General features: G+C 37.4%; 1 protein-coding gene and 1 long non-coding RNA gene across 2 annotated transcripts in view; both read right to left on the bottom strand.

Annotated features, from left to right (window-relative positions):
• Positions 1–9,254: 9,254 nt before the first annotated feature.
• On the bottom strand, positions 9,255–9,948 carry LOC136279439 (uncharacterized). The gene is made up of 3 exons (XR_010716865.1): positions 9,887–9,948; positions 9,468–9,527; positions 9,255–9,308 (listed from the first exon to the last, which is right to left on the bottom strand). It is a non-coding gene; the product is annotated as an uncharacterized lncRNA (long non-coding RNA).
• A 681-nt stretch (positions 9,949–10,629) lies between these two features.
• Positions 10,630–25,348, bottom strand: part of LOC131780616 (leucine-rich repeat-containing G-protein coupled receptor 5-like) — a 47,541-nt gene continuing 32,822 nt past the window's right edge. Inside the window, exons 32-47 of the mRNA XM_066174447.1 lie at positions 25,046–25,117; positions 19,684–19,755; positions 18,963–19,034; positions 17,131–17,202; positions 16,557–16,628; positions 15,935–16,006; positions 15,195–15,266; positions 14,962–15,033; positions 13,583–13,654; positions 12,186–13,146; positions 11,729–11,810; positions 11,562–11,609; positions 11,384–11,443; positions 10,969–11,028; positions 10,814–10,858; positions 10,630–10,697 (exon numbers count right to left, since the gene is read on the bottom strand). Coding sequence (XP_066030544.1) covers positions 10,630–10,697; positions 10,814–10,858; positions 10,969–11,028; positions 11,384–11,443; positions 11,562–11,609; positions 11,729–11,810; positions 12,186–13,146; positions 13,583–13,654; positions 14,962–15,033; positions 15,195–15,266; positions 15,935–16,006; positions 16,557–16,628; positions 17,131–17,202; positions 18,963–19,034; positions 19,684–19,755; positions 25,046–25,117 — 1,972 coding nt within the window. The remainder of the gene's footprint in view (positions 10,698–10,813; positions 10,859–10,968; positions 11,029–11,383; positions 11,444–11,561; positions 11,610–11,728; positions 11,811–12,185; positions 13,147–13,582; positions 13,655–14,961; positions 15,034–15,194; positions 15,267–15,934; positions 16,007–16,556; positions 16,629–17,130; positions 17,203–18,962; positions 19,035–19,683; positions 19,756–25,045; positions 25,118–25,348) is intronic.

The following is a 25,348-nucleotide window of genomic DNA, read 5'->3' as shown; positions in this document are numbered from 1 at the left end:
CAAGCTGACGTCTCGAGCGTTAGCCCTTCGTCAGAGCTAAAGACCACAGTTTCTCTCTTTCGAAACATACTCCCTCCATAGATCCTCCATCGATATTCTTTACTTGTGATGGGTCTGTATAAGTCTGTAATGGTCCTACAAATATCGCTGATGCACAAGCCTCGACATTCGGAGAATTTGAACATGTGAACAATCCGTGCACATGTCTATTGCTACATGTTTGTGGGACCTTGTACAGTAATCGGTATATATTTTACACTATTATCGACAATTTTATTCGTCGCGACATGATCACGCAATAGTTAATGCCGTAAAACAACCACTCATCACTTACAGCCAGTGCAGGTTTAGCAATTCAGCAAATAAATTACCAGGCAACTTTTTGATCTTGTTTCGGCCTAAAGATCTGTAATTGTTAATAAAACTGCGTCATAAGATTACATAAGAATGCATAATGTGCTTAAATATCTATAATGCGCGAGGGAATTTAAGTGGACATAACCTAACTCCTCTCAAGAAGGGTATGCCGACTACTGAACTTGTTTGGTTCACGTCGCCGAGGGATATAAACCTGATGGAACCTTCCCCAGTCGCTGACAAATATATCTTGTGGTACTCTGCATCAGTGGTGAACTAAAAAGTAAGGTTCCTCTCTCAACACGATCGTGGCTTGACTCATCAGTAACTAAATTATTGCGGAACTTGTTGCCGTTCGTTAGCATTTGAGTATTTAGAATTAACAAGAATTTGCAGAAGGATTTTACAGTAAAAATATGCAGGTCGACTATGAACTTTTAGTCTTCCTACTCACAAGGTGAGCAACTTGTTGTTGTTACTGAAGACTCCCGCTGGTAGCTCCTCTATCTGGTTCCCTGTTAAGCTCCTACAACAAGAATACATCATGGATTTTAGTTTGGCATTTTTGAAATGCCCTCCAGTCAGATAACAAAAACCATTCGGCTAGAAAATCTTTCCTCACAAATTTAGTAAATGACATACCTCTACGCAAATGGCGGTTGAATCGAGACCAAACCAATAATATATTTAATGTTTATTGTTTACTTACAAGAGGGCCAACTCGGAGTTGTTTTTGAAGACTTGAGCCGGTAGCCTCTCTATCTGGTTTCCACGCAAGATTCTACGACAAGATTCACATCAGATTTAAAATGACTTTTCAACGTTTTCTTTGCAGTTTCTTCCATATTTTTCCAGGTTCATTAACACTTTTCTGATAGTTTTTCGTTGGATTTATTGCGTTGCTTTGAAAATTGTCGGAGAGAATTTGTACGTCAGTCAATTAACAGGTTTGTAGTATAAGAAAAAAACAATTTCTCCAACTAGCACCTGCCTAAATCTGATGAAAGTTATTATTGCTTAACTCTCAGGGAGAAAAGATGCTAAAAAAATTACTTTAACTAATTCTTTATGAGAAAAGTGGACTGACTGAGTTAGTAGGAAACAGTATGCTTTCCCTGTGATTGGTTTGTGTGAAATGCGGATATGGAAGTGTCCTAGTATCTGCAGGATGGATTCTACATCGTAAACCTAAACACGTGAAATAACCGATTTACGAATGCTACTTTTCACTTACAGCCTTCGCAACTTGACTAACTGAGAAAACGAGTCACCTCGCAGCTTCCTGATCTTGTTATTTTGTAACCACCTGAAAGTATTGAAACTATTTCAAACCATCACATAAGACAATATAACCCCTGTATCGGTAAACAGTGTTAACTCTTAGCACATCAAGCGCCAATAGCAACAAAACTATAACATTAGTCTCTAACACTACGACCAAGAGCGAGTTGTTATGGAAGTCTTCAGGTGGTGGCTCCTCTATTTGGCTTTTGGTGAAGTCTTTAAAATGGGTATATTTTCTGGAGTTAGATTTAACAGATTACGTCTTGTGCATTGCTTTTGATTATTTCCTATCCCCCCTCCCCACCCCCCTCTCACCCCCGCCTGGAGAAAATGTTTACTCCTTTAACGGTTATTTTCACCTTTAAAGACATTAGAAGAGAACCTTTTTTCCAAAAACGTATGTTAGATTCTTCCTGGTTTTTCTCAGAATTCTGAGGCTAAGTTTGATGCCAAGCCTACTCCGGCCACCACCTCTCAAAAACCTAAAAGAAGAAGAGTTGAAACGCTTACAATTTCGCTGTAGAAAAGGGTAAGTGCCGTGGAACTGACTGTAAGTGTTTTTCTCTACATTCAATGAGAGTAGCTGCGTCCATGATTCCGACTGCCATTGTACATCGACAGGGATCTGGGCACCCTTGAATAAAGTAATACGATATGAATGTCTTAACGTTTGTTTGTTGTGAGGCTCTTTGGTTGTACTCTCTAAGTGTGTGCAACGGAGTACTCTGAAACGATAGCCGCCATCTAGTTATGTCGTGAACGCTTCATACTATACATTGGCTCCTGGTCAATAAAACTATTGCGTTAGTCTTTCAGCTTAAAAGCTCAGAGAGCGTTAAGAGTTGCTCGTTTTATTTGCAATTAGGCAAACTTTGCAAATGTGCAGTATATTTTCCTCTACGCCAGACTGACTTGAGAATTAATTTTTGTAAATTAATAGCTTAGTTTTATCAACTGAGTTAACAATGAAAATTTGCTACCGTAAAGGGTTTCTAAAGCTGACGTTTGGAGGGTTAACCCTTCGTCAAGGAGAAATGTTTCGCTCCGCGAAAAGCAAAACCAAATCATCTTGTAATACTCCCCACCGAAGAGGCACCACAGTTTCTTTAAAAACTTACCCCACTTAATTCGTTTGTGAAAAAAACTCACTTTCAATGACAAGACGGATTTCTTTCTTGTCAAAACCATTCTCTTTCTTCACTTCACAGCTGTACTTGTCATTGTTCTCCTCAGTAATGGTCAGCTGATGTTTGACACTTGTACTGTACTGTACAACAATGCCGTTCTTTCTCCAAACTATTGAAGGTGCTGGTGCACCCTGCGCTGGACACCAAAGAGATGAAGTTTGGTTGAAAAGAACAAATTGAGTTTTGGCCACCTTGTCTAGGTTGGGTTCAACTGGAAGAAAACAAATAAATTAAATTACCATATGAGCTGGGGTACTCGTAATTGCCATCTATTCCTTCCGTGTTACAACAACTTAGGAACATCTTAGAATTGTTTCAGTTAGTAATTTCGGAGGACAATACCTGTAAAGTTTAGTTTTTTGTTGGTATACGAGCCCCGAAACCAGCTCAAAAAATAGGCTGATTTTCTGATCCACAAGTTCTGTCCACTGGATCGCACAATAACAGAAATGCTCCTTCCACAAAATACACCAAGAAGATTGGCAGACTTGTTGTATCCATCACGAACCTCAAGGTACTCATCATAAATGTAGGGTGTTAGATATGAACTCTCCATGGTAAAATTCAGTTCCACGTAATGTCCTTTTGGAGCTTGTAAGAGTATACTTGAGTGAAACCATGGGACAACTCTCTGAAGGTGTACTTCCAGTATTAACAAAACTGAAAGTAAAATAAAGAAAAAAAGAAAGGACAAAGGGGAGGCTCCTCGCCTAGGTTTTGAGATATTTCAATTTCAACAAAGCTATTTAGAGATAGTATCTCAAATGGAAGCGGCTTTCATATAGCCACAACGGAAAGCCAAACTCGACACGTTTCGATCGAAAGCCATGTCATATGTGTCAAATAGCGTGGAGATTTGTTATGTCTATGAAAACTAGTAAGAAAAAGATACGCGTGAGATTCACATTCAAACTTTTCTTTCGATGCCTCAGTTTGGCGTAAAGATTTGATTAATGAGGTATTTTTTATCGCCTTCTTGATAGATTATTTCCTTATAGAACGTAAGTAACGAAACTATGCGAACGCACATTTAAAACAGAACCGCGGAGCTTATCGGATGACTCATTTACTTGTATAATTTTAAAGGTGATCGTTTTGGATGTACACTTTACTTGAAACTTGAACGAAGAGAATCATTAACATGTATTTTCTTGTGTTGAAAATTTTTCCGACACTAATTGAATTTTGTAATTACGCACGGCTCACCGTCACGGCGCGTACAGTCGTCTCCTCTCGGGGAGTAAAGAGGATCGAATTCGCGAGAGAAACTGAAATCAACTGAGGCGCTGAACCGTCTCGTAATTTACCCGGGAGCAGTAACTCGATTTTCGCAATCCCCTCAGGGGTTCTCGCCGCGTGTCTCTCTCGCTGGACACCATAAAGTTGAAAAGGGTCGAAATATTTGAGCAACAAAAAGTATCGATTTGCGATGCGCTGGAATTGGACTGTATAAGACTTGTGGTCTCTTAACTTGATCCTCATAAACAAAGACAACGGTGCTTACAGAAAGCAATGATGAAACCCCAGAAGGTCCTTCTGGGCACCATCTTCCTGTAGTAAGCTGATGGGCTGAGGGAAGTTTAAGAAGATTGAGTTGAGTTTAAGAATTTGATCAAATAACGTAAAATTATGGATAATATATTTCCCTCTAGGTTAACCGCCTTGTATGTGGGCCGAATCTCATTACCTCACAGAGCAGTTAAAAACAAGATACAGCGATATCCTAATTAGCAAGAAAAATATTATCTTTTTAAAGAACTGCTGTACCTGAATAAGACTTTAACGGGATATCCCCCGAATCACATTTTAGTACATTTGATAATAAGAACAATTTGGAGGGTTCCAATGGGGTTGACCGTTAGTCGTAAAATACAAATAGTTAAACCGCTGGGCGCAAAAATTGACAAACTTTAACCGTTGGCTATAAAAATAATAAACTATAACAATTATTCTGATGACTACAATGGTCATCAGAATAAGCCATCACATTATTGAGACCCTCAATTTATATTACCATATTAAATTGTTTCTCTCTGACGGAAAAGAGAGGTGGTAAAGAAATTATTGTAAAATTCACTTCTCTTCTACCTTTAAAATTAAATTTTCTTCAGTGAAATATTTTCCAGAAGTTTCTTTTATTCTTTCTTGTATTTCCGTTCAGTGCGCGCCAGAAGAACGTGTCGCGGTGAACAATTCACTGGATAAAAAAACATGAATATGTTATTATTATCATTATCCCAGCGGAGAAAGTCTAAATAAGAATTGAAAGGAATAAGGGAAAACTCAGTGATCAATTTTCAAATCCCCTATTCTCCCCTATGAAGCTCTGGCGCAGTATTTGATGACAGGGCAGAGTAACTATGGATGTCTTTATCAGCCCTTTAAATAAAAAAATGCTAATTAAAAAAATTCCTTTCCGACTTGTTTGAATATTGAGGAATAATATGATAAAGCTGGGAGAAAGATCTTAAGAATGGATAATAAGAATCATTCTGTCCCGTAGGATTTAAAGATCTGCCGTTAACACAGTTAACTTTGTGTTATAATATACTGATGTTTCATTGTTATCTTCCCTTGTATAGACATTTTAAACATCAAAGAGAATAAATACCTCAAAAATATTTTCTCTGATTCCTTTCTTCGATTCAGATTGAACGGTCTTTAAACAGCAATGAATTCAAATACAGAGCGCCATCTGCATACAGCTTTACCAGATCATTTTCTAAAGATGAATATTCTTATGAACGCGCTGTCCATTCGTTTCAAGTCACCATGGATGACATTTACAAACATCTGTGCAATACCGTCAGCAATTGTGCCTTTTAACCAGTTTTGCATTTTTATATAATATAATCGACATGGCGTGAGTCATCACCAGCTTTTAAAAAATCAAATGTTTAGTTTAGAAGACAAAAAGAACAACGTTTTTTATCTAAAATATTCTAAAATTTAACATGCCCTAAGCGCTCAAATACTTTTATTCCCTGCCCTCCCCTCGGGAAAGATAGTTTTCAATAAGTGGTTTGTAAGAGATCACAGAATGCGCTTTAAGGCGACAATAGTGCCGAAACCGGGTATCTACGAATTCCTCACCCCCCCCCCCCCCCGAAATCGCATAACAATTGGAAGATATGAAAACATTTATCTGTAGTATTATTCTATCTTTTTTATCGGACGGCTGTAAGACAACGGAATCAGGAAGCTTCCTAAACACGTTTTCAAAGATTTGTCTAAATTTGGAAGAGCTCTGAGTAAAATAAAAATGAATTATATATTAAAGTTCACACGGCAACCAGGTGGACAATCATATAAAAGGACCTCTTGTTGCAGCGTTTAGATCACCACTAATGAAGGCACTAGACAGGAATGTCGAAACGTTGGGTCTATGAATTGTAACTTCAGAAACCAGAGTAGCATCAAACCATGTCAAAAAAGAATTATGTTTACAATTAAAATGCAAAACAATGAAATATTGACTCTTTCAATATCAATGTTCTCCTCCTTTAAATGTAAAAGTATTCAAAAAGAGATCCCGAATGCAAGTTGCAGCGGGGTTGCGTTTGTACAAAACGCGCGCGAGCAAAACTATTTGATGGATTATAATTGGATGTACACTTATTTCATTAAAGCACATGATGGGCTTATTTCAAGTCGCTTAAAAAATTATAATTGAGAGCGATTTTATAATATTAACATTAAGTAGGGCAACGTAAGCGGACTCAAAATCCGCTGATCGCGAATTCCATCGTCTTGCTGTGCTGACGTAGTCCCGCTGCCTAAGGAGAAACTAGCCACTGTTATTATCAAACATGTAAGACCAATATCGGTAACCCTGGCTCTGTCAAAGCTGGCCGAGCAAGTATCTACGAAGGCCTAGCTACCCTGAGAAGATCGATCCGAGCCAATTCGGCGTTACCTCAAAATCTTCTACGCTGCATGCTCTCATCATTCCAAAGGTAGTAGAAGTACAATCCAAAGCGCTGTAAAAGCATCAGAGCAGTGGTCTGCTTACAAAAATCTTCAGTTGAACTCAGATAGGTGCAAAGAACTGATTATTGACTTCAAGGGAACCAACACCAGTTCGGCGTTGTAACCGTCAACTCCAAGGAACTTGAACTTGTTGCCCAAACCACATATCAGGGATAACCACGTCTAATATCTTTAAATGAAATTGTCATGTCTCTGATGTAATCAAAGGGGCCAATAAGCTCACACATTTCTTGATATTGCTAAAGGTGCGACTAAATGTTTCGGCTCATGATATTATGTGTTTGTATCTTACCTGCATTAGGCCGGTGTTAGAGTATTGTGCGCCCTTGTATTCCCGTGCGTTACTGCTTATTTAAGCAAAGACCTAGAGCGTGTCCAGATAATGAAGAACCATGTTCGTATTTACATTGACATATACTTTACGCCCTTCTCCTGGCTGCTGTCCATAAAATGACAAAATCACTTTTAAGTTAAAACTCAAACTTCCTTTCCAAGTTAATCCTATTTAACTGCTAATCACCTCAGTGTCGGTGGCTAGTGGCTTGCAGCCGACACTGAGGTGAATAGTTGTTTTAGTATACACTAAGAGACGGAGGGAAATGAATAGCTTTTATCAGCGGAATAGATCCTCAAAGAACTAGTTCTCCAAAACAACCTATTGTATCGTTTTCCATGTGCTCACCTTCTATTGACATAATCTATGTTAGTTTAGGGGTTCCAGTTTCCCCAGCGCGCCTTATTAAAAGATTTTTGATGAACTAACCAAGTAAAGCTAGCTTCCCACGTACTTTTCGCCTTTTTCTTATTTTTATCATCATTTATTACGAGAAACAATATGAAGTCAATAGTTAAAATACAATGCACTGAGACTGTTCATTAAGTCTGGGGGGAGGGGAAGGGAGGAATTTGATCAACTTAGGTAACTCCAGTAAATTCTTTCTAAACAATGGGATTAGTGTTTGACAGGCCAACCCAGGACTTCTCACCAGTTTTGGTGATTTGCGTTTGGTGAAGCACACAAAAACACTTCATGTATCACCGCCGGATACAGGTTTTTGATAGTGTTAATTTTTTTTTATTTTAAATTACATCAAATTTAGTGTTATGCTAACCTCATATCATTTTCTACTAACTACGACTTGCAGATTATTATCTACAATCATTACCTACTAACGTTGACATGCAGATAGATGCAAACTAACTTAAAGGAGTTAATCGTAACTCGTGAGTGAGACAGAAACGTTATCTAAACATTAAGACAAAGAAAAAGTTTAAAAATGATATTGCAAAGTTGTCAAGCTACTTCGCTGTATTAGCTACATGTTTTACTTTTTTCTGATGATTTTCTTCATTCTCTTCGACTAAAATAATAATTATACTAGAAATATTGAATGTTTTTTTATCAGTTATTGAATATATGTAGCATTAGATCAATGATAATATGTGAACAGAGGCTATATATGTTGTTGATAAAGATGGTATATTTTTCTTGCAAGGTAGTCTTGCTCTCCCCTGAGGTCTGTTCACGATATATGTCCGACACTAAGAGATGCAAAGCAATGAAAGGTTTGCTAAGATTTGTGAGTATATGTAGTTACCATATCGACTGTTCTTTCTTATTTTAAACTCTATCATCTATTATCATTTTATTGTAAGAAAGTACATATTTTTTCTTTGACTGTTATATGGAGAACAACCGTTGGAATCAGAAGGTCAGTGATATCAAAGCAAGATCACATTTTTTTAATGAAATTATCGACTTTGCAAGATATTTTTTCATGTCTGATCTGATCGGGAAAGTTGGAGGGTAATCTTGTTTTAAATATACCTACTGCGTTTAACCAAACTATTACGACTACTGGTGGAAATCTTCATTTTACAGTTAATCCTTTGTTAATAATAATACATATTGATCTTTTTGTTGAGCATTCACTGACTACAGTAAGGGAAATCTAGCTTCATGTAAGTGATAAATTTATTCCTGAGCCATCAGTTGCTATTAACAGGGCACCTCCCCCTTGCGATCTAAACGATCGTACCGTGTGCAGGTGTCTAGAATAAACAGTCCTATAGGCTCAACGTATCATCCTAATGACATCAAGTTATCTTTACCTATAACGATGAAATAAGTTAAAAGGATTACTAATTATTAATTATTTATTAAAGATTACAAAGAAGTTTAGGGTTAAACTGGTGTTTACTTGATATCCTTCTATCGACCAATGATTACAACTTTGTATCATATTCCAGATCATTCTCTTCAACAACGTCTTCATCTCCTTCGTGGCTTTCTTCTAAATTAAAGTTGAAAGGAAAACAAACTTTAAGAGAAAGCTCAATAATGCTAATCGAATAAGCTGGAAAACTAATAGTAAAATGGACAGTTATTATTTATTTTGTTGTTTGTTTGACCAGATAGAAAAAGTTGTGAATAACCTTGTTCTTGGGGAGGTATTTGCTGCAATTCCAGCATTTCAGCTCCTTGCTGATCTAAATACACATAGAAATAAGTGAGCAAATAAGCTTCCTAACACAAGAACAAAAGCAAAACGATCTTTTAACGACATTTTGTGAGATACATTTTCGAATAAATCCAATGATCTGGATAATTATAAAAACATTGTTATCAACAATGATGTGATTACATACCCTCCGTGTGAAGCTGTTGGTCAATTACAATTTGATTGTCTCCATACTGCTCTTGTGCATCTTGATAAAGGGATAAATACAAGAGTGTAAGACTCATCTTTCCCCAAAACACGAAGCTACAACTAGCCATTTTACTTAGAAGACAGGCACTTTCGAGACATGTGTTGCACACAAGGGTAATTAAATACAAAATAAAAGTAATCTTAGCCATGCAAGCGCTGAGTGATTCTATTTCAGCGAACGGTTACTTAAAAAAACTAATTAAAAATGCTACTGAAGCTACGTTTTAGTGCATTTCCCCGTCAAAGTTCTTTGCGCTGTTTTTATGCCTAAAACAGTCGGGTGTCTTAAACGCAGAGAACTTTAATTGATATCTACTTGGTTTGGTACGATGAACGAGCAAGTTATAGGTTAAACACCTTGATCTGGGTGTGGCAGTCCAAGAATCTGCATTTCCATCGCTTCTCCTTCATGTTGATCTGGGAAACAAAGATAAAAAAACGAATTGAAGGACAACATCAAGAAAAAAAAATGGAAATGAAAATGATTCCTGATGAAAATACGGTGACACAAAGAACTCAGTAAAATGCTCATACCTTCTTGTTGCCCGTTATCGTCAATCTCTCGTGGATCTTGTTCTTCTTATCAAACAAGGCATGAGTAAATCAACGAATTAATACTACTGCAATATGATATCAATGATCTGGATAATTATAAAAACATTGTAATCAAAAATGATGTCATTACATACCCTCCTTGTGAAGGTGTTGGTCAATTACAATTTGATTGTCTCCATACTGCTCTTGTGCATCTTGATAAAGGGATAAATACAAGAGTGTAAGACTCATCTTTCCCCAAAACACGAAGCTACAACTAGCCATTTTACTTAGAAGACAGGCACTTTTGAGACATGTGTTGCACACAAGGGTAATTAAATACAAAATAAAAGTAATCTTAGCCATACAAGCGCTGAGTGATTCTATTTCAGCGAACGGTTACTTAAAAAAACTAATTAAAAATGCTACTGAAGCTACGTTTTAGTGCATTTCCCCGTCAAAGTTCTTTGCGCTGTTTTTATGCCTAAAACAGTCGGGTGTCTTAAACGCAGAGAACTTTAATTGATATCTACTTGGTTTGGTACGATGAACGAGCAAGTTATAGGTTAAACACCTTGATCTGGGTGTGGCAGTCCAAGAATCTGCATTTCCATCGCTTCTCCTTCATGTTGATCTGGGAAACAAAGATAAAAAACGAATTGAAGGACAACATCAAGAAAAAAAAATGGAAATGAATATGATTCCTGATGAAAATACGGTGACACAAAGAACTCAGTAAAATGCTCATACCTTCTTGTTGCCCGTTATCGTCAATCTCTCGTGGATCTTGTTCTTCTTATCAAACAAGGCATGAGTAAATCAACGAATTAATACTACTGCAATATGATATCAATGATCTGGATAATTATAAAAACATTGTAATCAAAAATGATGTCATTACATACCCTCCTTGTGAAGGTGTTGGACAATTCCAATTTTATTGTCGCCATACTGCTCTTGTGCATCTTGATTAATGGATAAATAGAAGAGTGTAAGACTCATCTTTCCCCAAAACACGAATCTATAACTAGTCATTCTACTTAGAAGACAGGCACTTTCGAGAAGTGTTGGACACAAGGGTAATTAAATACAAATAAAAGTAATCTTAGCCATACAAGCGCTGAGTGATTCTATTTCAGCCAATGGTTTCTTTAAAAAAAAACTAATTCAAAATGCTACTGAAGCTATGTTTTAGTGCATTTCCCCATCAAAGTTCTTTGCGCTGTTTTTTGCCCAAAAACAATTGGGTGACTTAAGCGAAGAGAACTTCAATATCTACTTGGTTTGGGACAGTGAACGAGCAAATTCTATTTTAAACACCTTGATCTGGATGTGGCAATCCAAGAATCTGCATTTCCACTGCTTCTCCTTCTTGTTGATCTGGGGAAACAAAGATAAAAAACGAACTGGAGGACAACATCGGGAAAATAAAAATGTAAATGAAAACGATTGCTGAGGAGGATACAGTGACAAAAAGAACTCAGTAAAATGGTGTTACCTTCTTGTTGCCCGTTATCTTCAATCTCTCGTGGATCTTGTTGTTGTCCTTATCAAACAAGGCATGAGTAAATAAGATTATTAAATAAGAAGACTATTAAGAACAACATTTCCGACTTTAGTCTATGAACTATGTAATAGAAAGAATGGAAAAATGGGCATAACTACTTTCTTGATATTCACTGCAGTGAAACGTACTCCGTATGAAGCTTCTCAGCATTGCTATTTTGCTTCCCAGATACTCTTGCGCCTGGAGAGGAGAGAAAATTGTCAATAACGACGTCCATCAACTGACCATTTTCCATTATCAATTGTTACAGAGTGACAAATGTCAATGATCTCGATCGATTGCTCGCTTGACGTCTTTATAATCATCACATTCTTGGTAGTGTAAAGCAACCGGGATGATTCAGGCCAGTACTTGGACGATGTATAAGCTAACTTTCCCGGGCAGTTTAAAACTACTCGTTTAAACAGTTGAATGGAAACAGTCACTGTTAGAGTGTCTAGCTTAAGAAGAACGCTGTCAGAGCGTTAAAGAACCCACAGTGTTAAGCGCCAGACCACCGGGTCTTGCCTCAAATGATTTAGATTTAAGAGATGATGAAGAAATGTTATTCTTTACCTTTGGTGTTGCTAACGTGTACAGAATCGGGTTTATCGCTGAATTGATGGGCAGAGCAAACACGGCAATCCAAGCAGCTAAGTCGCTCGGTGGCTTGAAATTCTTCTCCAAAAGCGACCTCATACCAAACACGATGATTGGTATCCAGCAGAGACAGTCAGTGAAGATGATGAAGAACACTCTCTTGGCCAGACCGGTCTCCCTCCTTGTGTTGGCTGATTGGTTTTTAACTCGCACTCTGCTTATGAATATGGCGAGGTAGGCAACTGTGATGAATATGACGAGGAAGAAATTGAGGCCAACAAATACAGAAACAGAGTACTCCCAGCCTTCCGTTTTGTGACGAGAGAGCTGTAAGGGAAGGCAGACTACACTTTTTCCGTAATAGTTGTGATATGTTGTAAGATCTTCGAAGTATCTCAAGCCAAACATCGGAAAGAAAGCCAGGAGGAAGCCGACGAGCCATATGATAGCGCAAAGGATGTGGGTCATCTTCCGCGAAAGTGCTCCACCTCTGAACGGGAACACAATGTTCTTGAGTCGGTCTGCAGATATCAAAGCCATCAGCATCAAGGAGACCTCACTGGATAGCAAAGAGGTGGCACCAGTTATCTGGCAAGCCAAACTGGACCGCCACTCGAAGTCATGTAAGTAATACTCTCCTCTCCACAACAGATCTTTGAAACCCAGTGTGATAAGATATGCTCCCATTAAACCATCGGAGACTGCCAAGTGCAATAACATGATTGATTGTACCGTGTTTGTATCCTTAAAGACTGAACGCCATGTGATGACAAACACAGACCCAGCTAGGGAAAGGGAGCCGACTGCCCATATGCTCTTCCTCGGGGTTGGGTTCTTGAACATGCTCTCACAGTTGGCAAAGTCGTCGTTATCAATGAAAGCACAGTCAGCGTCCTCCTTGTGCATATGACAACACATCAGGTTTGTGTCCAAACTCCTGCAACCGTAAAATATGATGCTATTCAGTCCATAAGGATAGAGTAAAAGATGAAACCAAAAGCCTATACCCTAAGAGCACAAAGGTAACGCGAGATCAGTCAATCAGAATTCTTTTCCTCATATGGGGTTTTTGTGACTATGAATCTTCATTGATTATGTTCGAAAATTTTTCATGCGATACTGTAAAGCAATGTAGTACGCAATAGCAGTCTTTGTAAGGCGTATTACCCAACAAAATGGAGGTTGTTATAAAAGTCGTCAATAGGGTAAGAAAGGCGACCATAGATATTTAGTAAAGTATAGAAACCACGAACTCATTTGCCTGAAGCTCTGTGCCAGTAAATATTTGAATTAAATGAACCCCCAGACGCTTTCTACTCATAGCTCTGCTAATAAGTTGTAAATGTATCAAATAAATCACATAAAAATCTTACACTCGTGATATATCCTTCAACTCTTTAAAAAATCCGTAGGGAATCTCCCTCATGTGGTTATAATGCAAATATCTGAAAATTAGATATTTAAAGACAAGAATATAAGGATGAAATCAATGAATAGAAGAGCCTTTCCGGAGTGTTACTTCAAACTTAGTATATCGATTTGTGCTTTTTTAACTCGTGGATACGCGATAGCGTAGAAACGAGTTGTTGTGGGCATTTTGGGATATGGCAATTGGCGTGAACTCTTCGTAATTAGTCGGCTCCGAATTCGAGATCTATCCTTCCGAAGAAGTCCGAAGTCCTGGCGCCATTATGATTGCATCGATCGTTGCGAAGTTTATTGTCTTGACATAGCTGTTTCGACATTTACTAAATTGAAATGGACTTCGAATGTTTTAGATTAGTGCTAAGATCAATTTCAAGACCAAGTACGAAGGGTTTTCGAATCGTCCATGCACTAAACATAACGAGGAGCAGCGAGAATCACGAAGAGTTAGTGAGTGACAAAGCAAGCTGCTGACATTGAAATTCCCACGGAAACATGTACTCATGACAGAATTAAAATGTTAATTTATAGCATTATTTCTTTCGTGTCAGGGTTTTTTTTCTTTGGACGTTTTGGCAACTAGGCCAGTTTCGGTCTTTTCGTTATGCTCGTTTCGTTTTGATGTTTTTCTATGCAAACGTGAGTGTTTTGATGGTAACAATGAAATATCATTTTATGATTGGTTACCGAGCACATGACCATAATCTGGCCGGTGTTGTTTTGATCACTTGACGATCTTTCTCGCTCAAAACACACGACGACTATCTATTTCAAGGAATGTTTTTCTAGTTAATTTCGATTTTACAATCCGTGTAAATAAATACAAGCATATGCGTGCACTGAAGAACAAAAGAGAAATTCAAAACTACAAGAAATTGCGAGTAATCGGCCTCTTCTGCTACATGTGGGTTTTTTGGTGTAACACGGGTGTGTTTCCCAGAAGTTACAAGCACTTTACGCACGTGGGAATGCTGCAATCACGGTATGAGCAGTGCAAGGTAGAATGGTTATTGTCAACCTGGGGTGATTATGTGCGATTTTTTGCTTCATCACTATTTGCCATTTCTACCACATATTAATGCTGAGAGGGGGACGGGATGGGGGGGGGGGGGGGGATGAGGGTTAAAATTCCTAGATATAGGCGAACAATGTGCCGCTGGATAGGGTCGCATTTTCACGACTGCATTTACACATATCTCTTTAATTCTTTATCAACGAGTTGGCCACAGACGCCCTTTGATTATTTTCTTGACTGAACCTTTGATGGCAGTCAGTGTCTTTCATAATTTGACTCTCATTTTATCATTAATAAAAATTAAACACTCACAGAATTTTTAACCGCCTGGTTTCGTTGAAGTTGTCGATGGAAACGTTCCTCAATTGGTTGTTAAAGAGTTCTCTTACAAAAAAAGACGAAAAGAAAACAATTAGCAAAACAGCTATGATATAATTTTTGGGCATTGATGTGTGCCTCTCAAACTGATAAGTGTGATTATTAGAAGATACTGAGATACCACTTTGATCAAATTAAGCACAAGATGAATTTCACATTCTACTTACAGAATCAGAAGATGCTTTAAGCCTTTGAAAATTCCTTGTGGCAAATATCTTAGTTTGTTTCCTGACAGATAGCTAATGAAGAAAGAAAGAAAATAAAATTTATGGCGAACTTCGGGAATTAAAGAACAGGACATCGATAACATTTTTCTTGAGTGGGAAGACAATTTACAAACACACGCGTGTCTTATGAACTTCGTAATAGACCTCGCTTACCGTGGAGTCTCTGTGGCTCAGTGGTAGAGCATCTGAGCGCGTAATCCGAAGGTCTGAGGTTCGGTTCCTCATGGGGACTCAGAATTTTTTTCTTTGTCCCACGCTCGTGACAAAACGAAAAAAAACATCTTTCTCTATTTTCAAACGTATTCACATAATTTTTTTTCAGTTTTTGGACTTTAAAGAGGAGGATCGTCATTGCATGAACTTTATTAAGAAGTTATTAATGAAAATTCATCTAAATTATATCTAACCCGGACTATAGGTTCTCCAGTAATCTCCACAAACCTTGCGCATGCATTTATTTTAGGAATTACGAAAAAAAATAGGTAAGTTATAACACAGGGCCTTAAATTTTCTTAAATATGGAAAACTTAATCGGGTAAGCGTTTCCCGCAGGAAATTGCGATGAGAAAAGAATTTGTCAATCAGGCAAAGTCGTATAATCAGCGTAATTAGATATTCTCAGCCTACATGCAGAAACCAGACCCGTAGAAAACTCAGATCAATACACATAAACCACTTACAGCTCTTCTAGATTTCCCAGTCCACGAAATTGTTTAGGATGGAACTTTTTAAACTCATTTTCCTCTATTTTTCTGTTCAATTGTAAAATAGAAACCTGTTAGTGACCAACCTTCTTCTTAATTTGAAATTTGAATCAGTGTCAACGTATCTAGCGTGCTTTTCAATTACGATTTTTCCACCCAAAGCCAAAGTAACCGAAAAAACCAATTAAAAGGAAAAAATTGACGAGGGCAATCATAACTAAAAATAATACAAACAAACACGTGGCTTTAAGTTTCAATGATGGTGTGTGACCAAGTCCCACTTGGTATTAGCTTTGAATCCAATAGGTTGAAAAGGTGACGCATGCTTTTAGATTAATGATAAGGGTGATGAAGGCAAAACGAGAGCAATCCTCGATTAATTTTGACTTTAAATTGGAGTTAATTGATCCATCCTAAACCTCACATAACTCTAAAATCGTCTAGTCCGAAAGCAATTTAAACATGGTCACAATTCTTTCCTATAATTTAACATTCAGGATCTATTATCATTCTCTTTTACTGTTTTATCTCCCATTTTGATAAATCAATCAATTCACTGACAGCTAATTAATACTTCAAGATTTCCATGTCTACTCACAATGTCTTAAGCTTGGTCAGGTTAACAAATATCGTTGATGGTAATTCTCCAATTTGGTTTTTGGATAAAAACCTGCAAGTACGAAACAGTAAGCCAGACATTGACGAATGACAGGTTTCAGTGTATGGAAAACATCTGTCGTTTGTGTTTAACGGCAAAACAAAATGGTTCCCGTAGCTTATGATTGCAACTGTTAAGATTGACGGTATTTTTTACAATGCAAACGATAGAAAGATATATCACTGGCATTCATTGAATGGAATACGTTTTGGTGAACATGTTTAGTTAGGAGAGACATAATTTGATAACATTAGTGTCAATGCATTATGAAGCAGACAAGAGAATAAAGAAAAATAGCCATCAGGGGACTTTAGTTGATCCAATACCAAATTATCCAAACTAACATCATAGAAATTGTATGGCAGATAGTAAGGAGAATTACTGATGAGATCTTGGGAGTGAAAGGGTTGAGACAGAAATTGAGAAATTCTCGTAACTCGAACGTGCTTAGGATGAGAACCGCTTTCCTTGTCGTGGCTGTTTTTGTTATGTAATGTTTTTATTGTTGACTTACAGGTTTTTGAGACTTGTTAGGTTGCTAAAGACGTCTTGTGGCAGATTCTCAACCGTATTATCAGACAGATCCCTGAAAGGTTCGAGGGAAAATGCATTAGAACTTTCAGAAAATTCAGAAAAAAATAACATCAGCCGGAATGTAATTCGCGCGAAGAAGACAGTATGAGGAAACAACCAAACAGCTCTTGCGCTACATTTCACTAGTCTATCTTCATACTTAATGTAGGAAGAGCACTGAGCTACTCCACTTATATTTAGATTTCAGGCTCTTTACTCAAGCATCCTTACGCGTATAACTCATAGTAATGTGACATGTTAAAAACCACTAATACGGAGGACCACGTACCGGCCAGATGGGGACGAGAGAGAGAGAGATGTGAGAGGAAGTTCATTAAAATATTCAAATTCGCAGCCTTTTTTTAAGACTGACTTACGTGAAATTTACAAAAAGTTAAAGTCATATACGCATTTTTTAAGTAATAATCTCGTGTAATATAAAATGATTCTAAAAAACACCACGTACGAAAGTTCCATTGTTTGGAAATGAATTGAATAAATGTGTTCTCGTAACGATCAGTGCGCATTTTGGGAACATGAAAGTGCGCTGTTTGGAATAAAATTATATCCTGTGATGTCCTTGGTTGGTAGCTGATGATAGAGTTTACGAGCAGTACTAGATATGGCTAATAAAAGAATTTATAACACTCTTCTTTGCGCTTGTATTTCAAAGTTCTGATGTTGTAAATGCTCGATTGTAATGATATGAAACGCCAGGAGAAATTACGAGAAAGCGCACGTTTCTGATCACGCTCTAATGCAGGTAAGAGAGAAGCAACTGATATTATGAGCCGGAACGTTTTCTCGCTCCAGCAAGATCAAGAAATGTGTGAGCTTATTGGCCCTTTTGATTACATCATAGACCAGACAATTTCATTGAAAGTTATTAGATATGGTTACCCCTAATATGTGGTTTTGGCAACAAGTTCACGGTCCTCGGAGTTGACGAATACGGCGTCGAAATGGTGTTGGTTCTCTTGAAGTCAATAATCAATTCTTTACACTTATCTGAGTTCATCTAAAGATTTTTGTAAGGACGCTACTGCTTTACTTCTGTTACAGCGCTTTGGATTGCACTTCTACTACCTTTGGGAGATGAGAGCATGCAGCGTAGAAGATTTTGGGGTAACGCCGAATTGGCTCGGATCGTTATTCTCAGGGTAGCTAGGCCTTCGTAGATACTTGCTCGGCCAACTCTGACAGAGCCAGGTTTACCGAGATTGGTCTTATATATGATGGTGATAAGATCGAGTGGAGTCCAATTCGGTCTGTAATCATTCGAGTGATTGACAAAATCGGACGAACGCGAAGCAGGAGTCCATTTGTCAATCACGAGTATAATTTCAGACAGAATTGGACGACACGAACTCCTGTTACCAATTAATCAAAACCATAACAATTTCCGAAAAAAAATTTAGGACAAACATATCCAGTAGGGACAATGGCTAAAGCAAAAAATTTGGAAATTTCCCAGTTTTTTTTCAGAGTAAGTGATTGTTTCTATGGTTATTGTGATCAATTCTGTGATTGGTGAATTTAGCTAAGTGGACTTCATATGATTGGCTGCTTCAACTGTCCGATCACAGGTGTCCGATTACAGCCAACTGTCCCGTTACACGGTCCGATTACACCTGCACAGAGTGATTAGTAAAATATAAAGCAGCTGATGCAACTTGAGGGGATTTCTTTTCAAATGCTTTTTCCATTTAAAGGAGGAGAACATTGAAAGAGTCAATATTTTTTGCAAACACAGTTCTTTTTTATCATACTCACAGCTCTTCCAAACTAGTCAAATCTTTGAAAACGTGTTTAGAAAGCTTCCTGATTCCGTTATTTTGCAGCCATCTGATAAAAAGAATAACACGGCAATGATAGGTAAAGCAGGTAATTTAGTGTTAACAACTAGGTTGAAAACCTAAATTAGCCACCGTAAAGGGTAAAGAAGCTGACGTTTCGAGCGTTAGCCCTTCGTGAGAGCGATAGACGAAGGGCTAACGCTCGAAACGTCAGCTTTTTTACCCTTTACGGTGGCTAATTTACGTTTTCAACCCAGTTGTTAACACTAAATTACCTGCTATACTCTCCCACCGACGCAGCACCACAGTTTCTTTAGAAACTTACCCCTTTAATGATAAGTAAATGTTTTCATATCTTCAGATTTATGACGAGTTTTCCCAAACTTATTTCAGAAACACAAGACTGGTAAACATCCTCAATTATTTACTTTTTGTTAAAGTTGATTTCTAAAAGTTTCGATTAGTCTAGCTCTTATTATTTTGTTAAGTTACTGGAGCATCCTTACTACGCATTATTTTGCTCATTCATCCAACAAAAATATAAAAATTAAGGTATAAAATAATGACTCTTACAGCAATATTTTTGTATTTTGTCTTTCTTTCTCAGTAGCTTGTTATTTTTTCCACCTCAATCTGCAGGTGTCCAATTTGTCGCACAAATAATTTTAACTATTACCATTTTTCTTTTCTTTACTCACAGTCGTGTCAATGCTCTTAAACCATCAAACAAACCCTCTGGTAACTCTGTTTGGTCGTTGTCGTTAAGTTGTCTGTAGAGGAGAAGGGTTAAAAAAGTGTTTCAATTACTTTAGTTCAAATTTGCTGGAAAACACATTATTTGGGCCGATAGGCTCCCCAAAGCTCAAAATTTTGGAACCAGCAATTTTTGAGTTCGAAAGTAATTTATTGAATTTTATGCGACCCTTATTTTAATTTGCGACTCAAAACAGATTCGTACGAGGCTTTTGAGGTACCTGATCTTGTAACTCAGATCTTGTCTGCTGTTAGATTTAGCTGTTATATCTTTGATCGTTGATTGGGGGCGTTCGTTATCGGTCTGTTTGTTACGTAGATATTCAAGGGTTGAAGGATGTGATCGATGAAAAGGAATATGCACCATTTGAATTATGATGTGAGTAAGTGTAAGGTAAGAAAGCTTGTTTTAACAATCCATGGCAAAGTATAAATCTTGTTTGCATTTGACTGTGGTATTGGTGTGAAAAGAAGTGCGAAGTGCAAGCCTGTTCTGAGAAAGAACACTGTAATCTCCTTTTCATACTGGCAAATAAAACAAAGTTATGAAAGGAATAAAAATTGAATTTACAAAACGTGGACCAACGGCAGATGTTAGGATATGATCATCTATGAAACTTAAAGGATTGCTTAATGAGGATAGGTTCCTCTTTTCTGTTTAACTCCGTCCATCTATTAACTGTCCCACTCTCTTTCACCCTTCTAACGGCTGACTACACCTACTAAGCTTCAGGACCTTCTTGATCACATTTAGTTGACAATGACATAAAACTCTTGGCACATTAAAAGCTATCATCACAAGAGCCAGGAAAAATCAATTACGCACAGTTTGATCAACTCGGTGTTGTTATTGAAGACTCCAGTTGGCAGCTCCTTTATCTGGTTGTTACCCAATTCCCTAAGAAAAAAATATTCCCTGATTTCAGTTAAAGTGTCATTTTTTAGAAATTGTTGCTATTGCAGGTTTTTTATTTTATTTTTTTGTTGGATTAACCGTTTGTTTGTATCGTGCCCGGATCAAACGAGTGCTTTGCTATAACATTGATATATTTGTTACATCTTGATATCTATCAACGCTCCTAGCATAAGGCGCTTTTAAAACTCATCGATTATTAAACAAACAGCAAAAGATATTACGTACTTCGACGAGTTTCGTCTCACTGTCAGACTTCTTCAGGGAGTTTTACGAGTTTTGTATTAGAAATTGCTGCTATCGCAAGTTTTTTATTTTTCTTTTTTCTGTTGGATGAACAATTTATTTGTGTTGTGCCCGGATAAACACACGCTTATGCTAGTTGTAAAACTTCTTTATTCTTTGACGCGTTTCGTCTTACTGTCATAGACTTCTTCGGGGAGTTTTGCGAGTTAATGCTAAACACTTGTATTAAAAAGCCATACTATGGCTATAACGGGGGCCAATGACCATACAGGCTTGGCAGGACTTACGAACAGAAACAGGCGAAGTTTTGGAAAAAGTAAATATAATTTAGCGGCGAGGTGAGAAAAATATCTGGGGGCTAACTGATAAACGAAACGCGTCGGAGAATAAACAAGTTTTACAACTACTGTTCGTAGACAGCTGCTCAGTAGTTTAGTTTTTTTAAAAAAATTGTTTTTAAAATTTTTTGAATTTTAAAAGAAAGTTAATTAAAATGTTTTTTTAAAAATTGGGTTTGAACTTAATGGTAACTTGAGAGTAACTTGATAGTAACTTCTCAAACTTATTGTCTTGTTGCAAATTAGCTAGTAAATTTTGTTCCTCTGCAATGTACTGGGACATTAAAATTAAGCTATTCGGATATCTGGTAAGATTTAGGACCATGATTTGGTGATAAAAGATAAATTTTTCCTTCTAAACAATTTGTGAATGTAACAGGATCGATGACTTTGGAAAGGAGATTGAAACCAGGATTTTTTCAATTGTGAGCTGGGATATTGGATTTGTATCCCACCAGTTTGTACTTCGATGTTTTATTCCAGTGATGGTATCTGTATTAATCGTTTAAAAATGTGTCGTGGAACATACATTTAAACACGTTTTTGCTGACGGTTACTGGTTTGATAATAAATGTTTGAATATCTAGTTCAAGAGAGACTGCTTCGCGTTTGAGCTTAACTGCCATATGGTTTACAACAATCACTGAACTTGAATAAATGTTTGCCCACATTTCGTAGATCAAGATATTCTCATCATATTTGCATAAATATAAGAAGAACCAAATCGATAAATCAAGGGTTCTGTGTTAGACGCTTTAAAATGGGTGTCTTGGAGCATGTAATAGAGTTTATTAATGAAGCGGCCTGTAGGATTTTGCTGAGGATAACAGGATCGGAAAAGGGGGACGAGGATCACCGCGTGAAACAGGGATTTGGAGCTACAGAATGTACTTAATAAGAAATGACTGAACATACATGTAATTCAAGGGAGTGCGCTTCATGCTTGAGTTAGCGGGAAGTAGTGTTGTTGACTGAGGTCAAGGTCTAGTTACCAAGGCGCTCTCTGAACTACGAGTATCTAAGCATAAGACACGTCAATATCCACATAGTATAATAATATCTGCTTATCAGAAATGAACTCACCGAATCGGTTACATAAAAAATTTATTACTATACTGATTCACGAAACTCTAAGCACATTACGATGCCGGATCAAAATAAACTTAACCTGTTCAGTCTTTTATGAAACTGAAAGGGATTAACTAGAGAGGGGAGGTTGCTCTATTCATATGCCTTGGGCCACTGTGCCACTGTGCAAGTTTGATTCACGCCACCCGTAAGTTTTGTTTATTCATTATCTACTAGAGATGACGATCAGTCTCATGTTAACCAGCGATTGATTGAAAGTGAGTCTTGTGACACTTCTGAAAGGAAACGCTTGCAGGTGCCTCCCTCTACATACTGGCCACGCCCATGCAAACTGATAAAACAAAGTTAGCGAGGGAATAGAAAATAGGATTTACAAAACGAGGCCCAGTGACATATGCTAGGAAATGATCATTGATTGAACTGTCCAAATACAAACCTTCCTACTCTCTTTTATTCTCTTCATAGTTGACTACACCCACTAAGCTTGAGGACTGTCATGATCGTATCAAGTAAACACTGACACTACACTCTTAGCACATCGAAGGTTAATATTAAGAATGGGCGTGGATAATTGTTACTTACAGGCCCCTCAACTCAGTGTTATAATGGTAGACTCCAGATGGTAGCTCTTTTATCGCGTTGTTACTTAGGGTCCTAAGAGGAGATATTCCATGATTTTAATTAAAATCATATTACCTCCTGTGTGTTGCTGCCCAAGGTTTTCTTTTCGGTCGGAATACAGTTCGTTTGTGCCGTACCCATGTCAAACAAACGTTTTCACTCTAATTTTGAATGTGAATGAACAAGTTGATATATATCAACACTTTAAGTATGGTACAATCTCACTCATCGATGATTGAACTTAAAAAACAACAGTAAGCTAACGTGGAAATATTTAGAGCAAAAGTTAACGTTATTTTATCATGTACAAGTAAATTTACAAGTTAGGCTTATGTTGAGGTTTCCTCAATTCTCTCCAACGCATTTGCCATGACGTGGGGATCACTTCACAATGCTACTTTACAAGCGAACCCACTCATATTTTGTCTACTTTGTGGTTGAAGACGCTTACTGAATATTCGGATAAAACACACTCTTATGCTAGTTGTAAAACTTCTTTATTCTTCGGTGCGTTTCGTCTTACTGTCATAGACTTCTTCGGGGAGTTTTGCGAGTTAATGCTAAACACTTGTATTAAAAAGCCATACTATGGCTATAACGGGGGCCAATGACCATACAGGTTGGCAGGACTTACAAACAGAAACAAGCGAAGTTTTGCAAAAAGTAAATAATAATTTAGCGGCAAGGTGAGAAAAATATCTGGGGGCTAACTGATAAACGAAACGCGTCGGAGAATAAACAAGTTTTACAACTACTGTTTGTAGAGAGCTGCTCAGTAGTTGAGTTTTTTAAAAAATTTGTTTTTAAAAATTTTTTGAATTTAAAAAAAAAATTAATTAAAAATTCTTTTTTAAAAATTGGGTTTGAACTTAATGGTAACTTGAGAGTAACTTGATAGTAACTTCCCCAAGTTATTGTCTTGTTGCAATTTAGGTAGTAAATTTTGTTCCTCTGCAATGTACTGGGACATTAAAATTAAGCTATTCGGATATCTGGTAAGATTTAGGACCATGATTTGGCAATAAGAGATAAATTTTTCCTTCTAAACAATTTGTGAATGTAACAGGATCGATGACTTTGGAAAGGAGATTGAAACCAGGATTTTTTCAATTGTGAGCTGGGATATTGGATTTGTATCCCACCAGTTTGTACTTCGATGTTTTATTCCAGTGATGGTATCTGTATTAATCGTTTAAAAATGTGTCGTGGAAAATACATTAAAACACGTTTTTGCTGACGGTTACTGGTTTGATAATAAATGTTTGAATATCTAGTTCAAAAGAGTCAGCTTCACGTCTGAGCTTAACTGCCATATGGCTTACAACAATCACTGAACTTGAATAAATGTTTGCCCACATTTCGTAGATCAAGATATTCTCATCACATTTGCATAAATATAAGCAAACCAAATCGATAAATCAAGGGTTCTGTATTAGACGCTTTAAAATGGGTGACTTGGAGCACGTAATAGAGTTTATTAATGAAGCGGCCTGTAATAAGGATTTTGATGAGGATAACAGGATCGGAAAAGGGAGACGAGGATCACCGCGTGAAAACAGGGATTTGGAGCTACAGAATGTACTTAATAAGAAATGACTGAACATACATGTAATTCAAGGGAGTGCGCTTCATGCTTGAGTTATCGGGAAGTAGTGTTGTTGACTGAGGTCAAGGTCTAGTTACCAAGGCGCTCTCTGAACTACGAGTATCTAAGCATAAGACACGTCAATATCCACATAGTATAATAATATCTGCTTATCAGAAATGAACTCACCGAATCGGTTACATAAAAAATTTATCACTATACTGATTCACGAAATTCTTAGCACATTACGATGGTGGTGCAAAATAAACGTAACCTGTTCAGTCTTTTATGAAACTGAAAGTGATTAATTAGAGAGGGGAGGTTGCTCTATTCATATGCCTTGGGCCACTGTGCCACTGTGCCACTGTGCAAGTTTGATTCACGCCACCCGTAAGTTTTGTTTATTCATTATCTACTGGAGATGACGATCAGTCTCATGTTAACCAGCGATATGATTGAAAGTGAGTCTTGTGACACTTGAAAAAGTTTGTAAGTGAATAAGAATTTTCACTTACAGCCACTGCAGCTTGGATAATTGGGAAAATAAGTCGCCTGGCAAATTCATCAACTTGTTGCCGTTTAACCACCTGTAAGTTTTGGAAACTTTGTATCAACGATGCGTGGAAATTTATATTTCCTTTTAACGTTCAGCCGTAATACTAATGTGAAAAGAAATGCAGAGAGCGAGACCCGTTCTTCTGAAAGGAAACGCTTGCAGGTGCCTCCCTCTTCATACTGGCCACGCCCATGCAAACTGATAAAACAAAGTTAGCAAGGGAATAGAAAATAGGATATACAAAACGAGGGCCAGTGACATA

This window comes from Pocillopora verrucosa, chromosome 1 (genome assembly GCF_036669915.1).
Source record: "Pocillopora verrucosa isolate sample1 chromosome 1, ASM3666991v2, whole genome shotgun sequence".
Classification (NCBI taxonomy): Eukaryota; Metazoa; Cnidaria; class Anthozoa; order Scleractinia; family Pocilloporidae; genus Pocillopora; species Pocillopora verrucosa.
The sequence above is the reverse complement of the archived record's forward strand: the minus strand, read 5'-3'. Positions and strand labels throughout refer to the sequence as shown.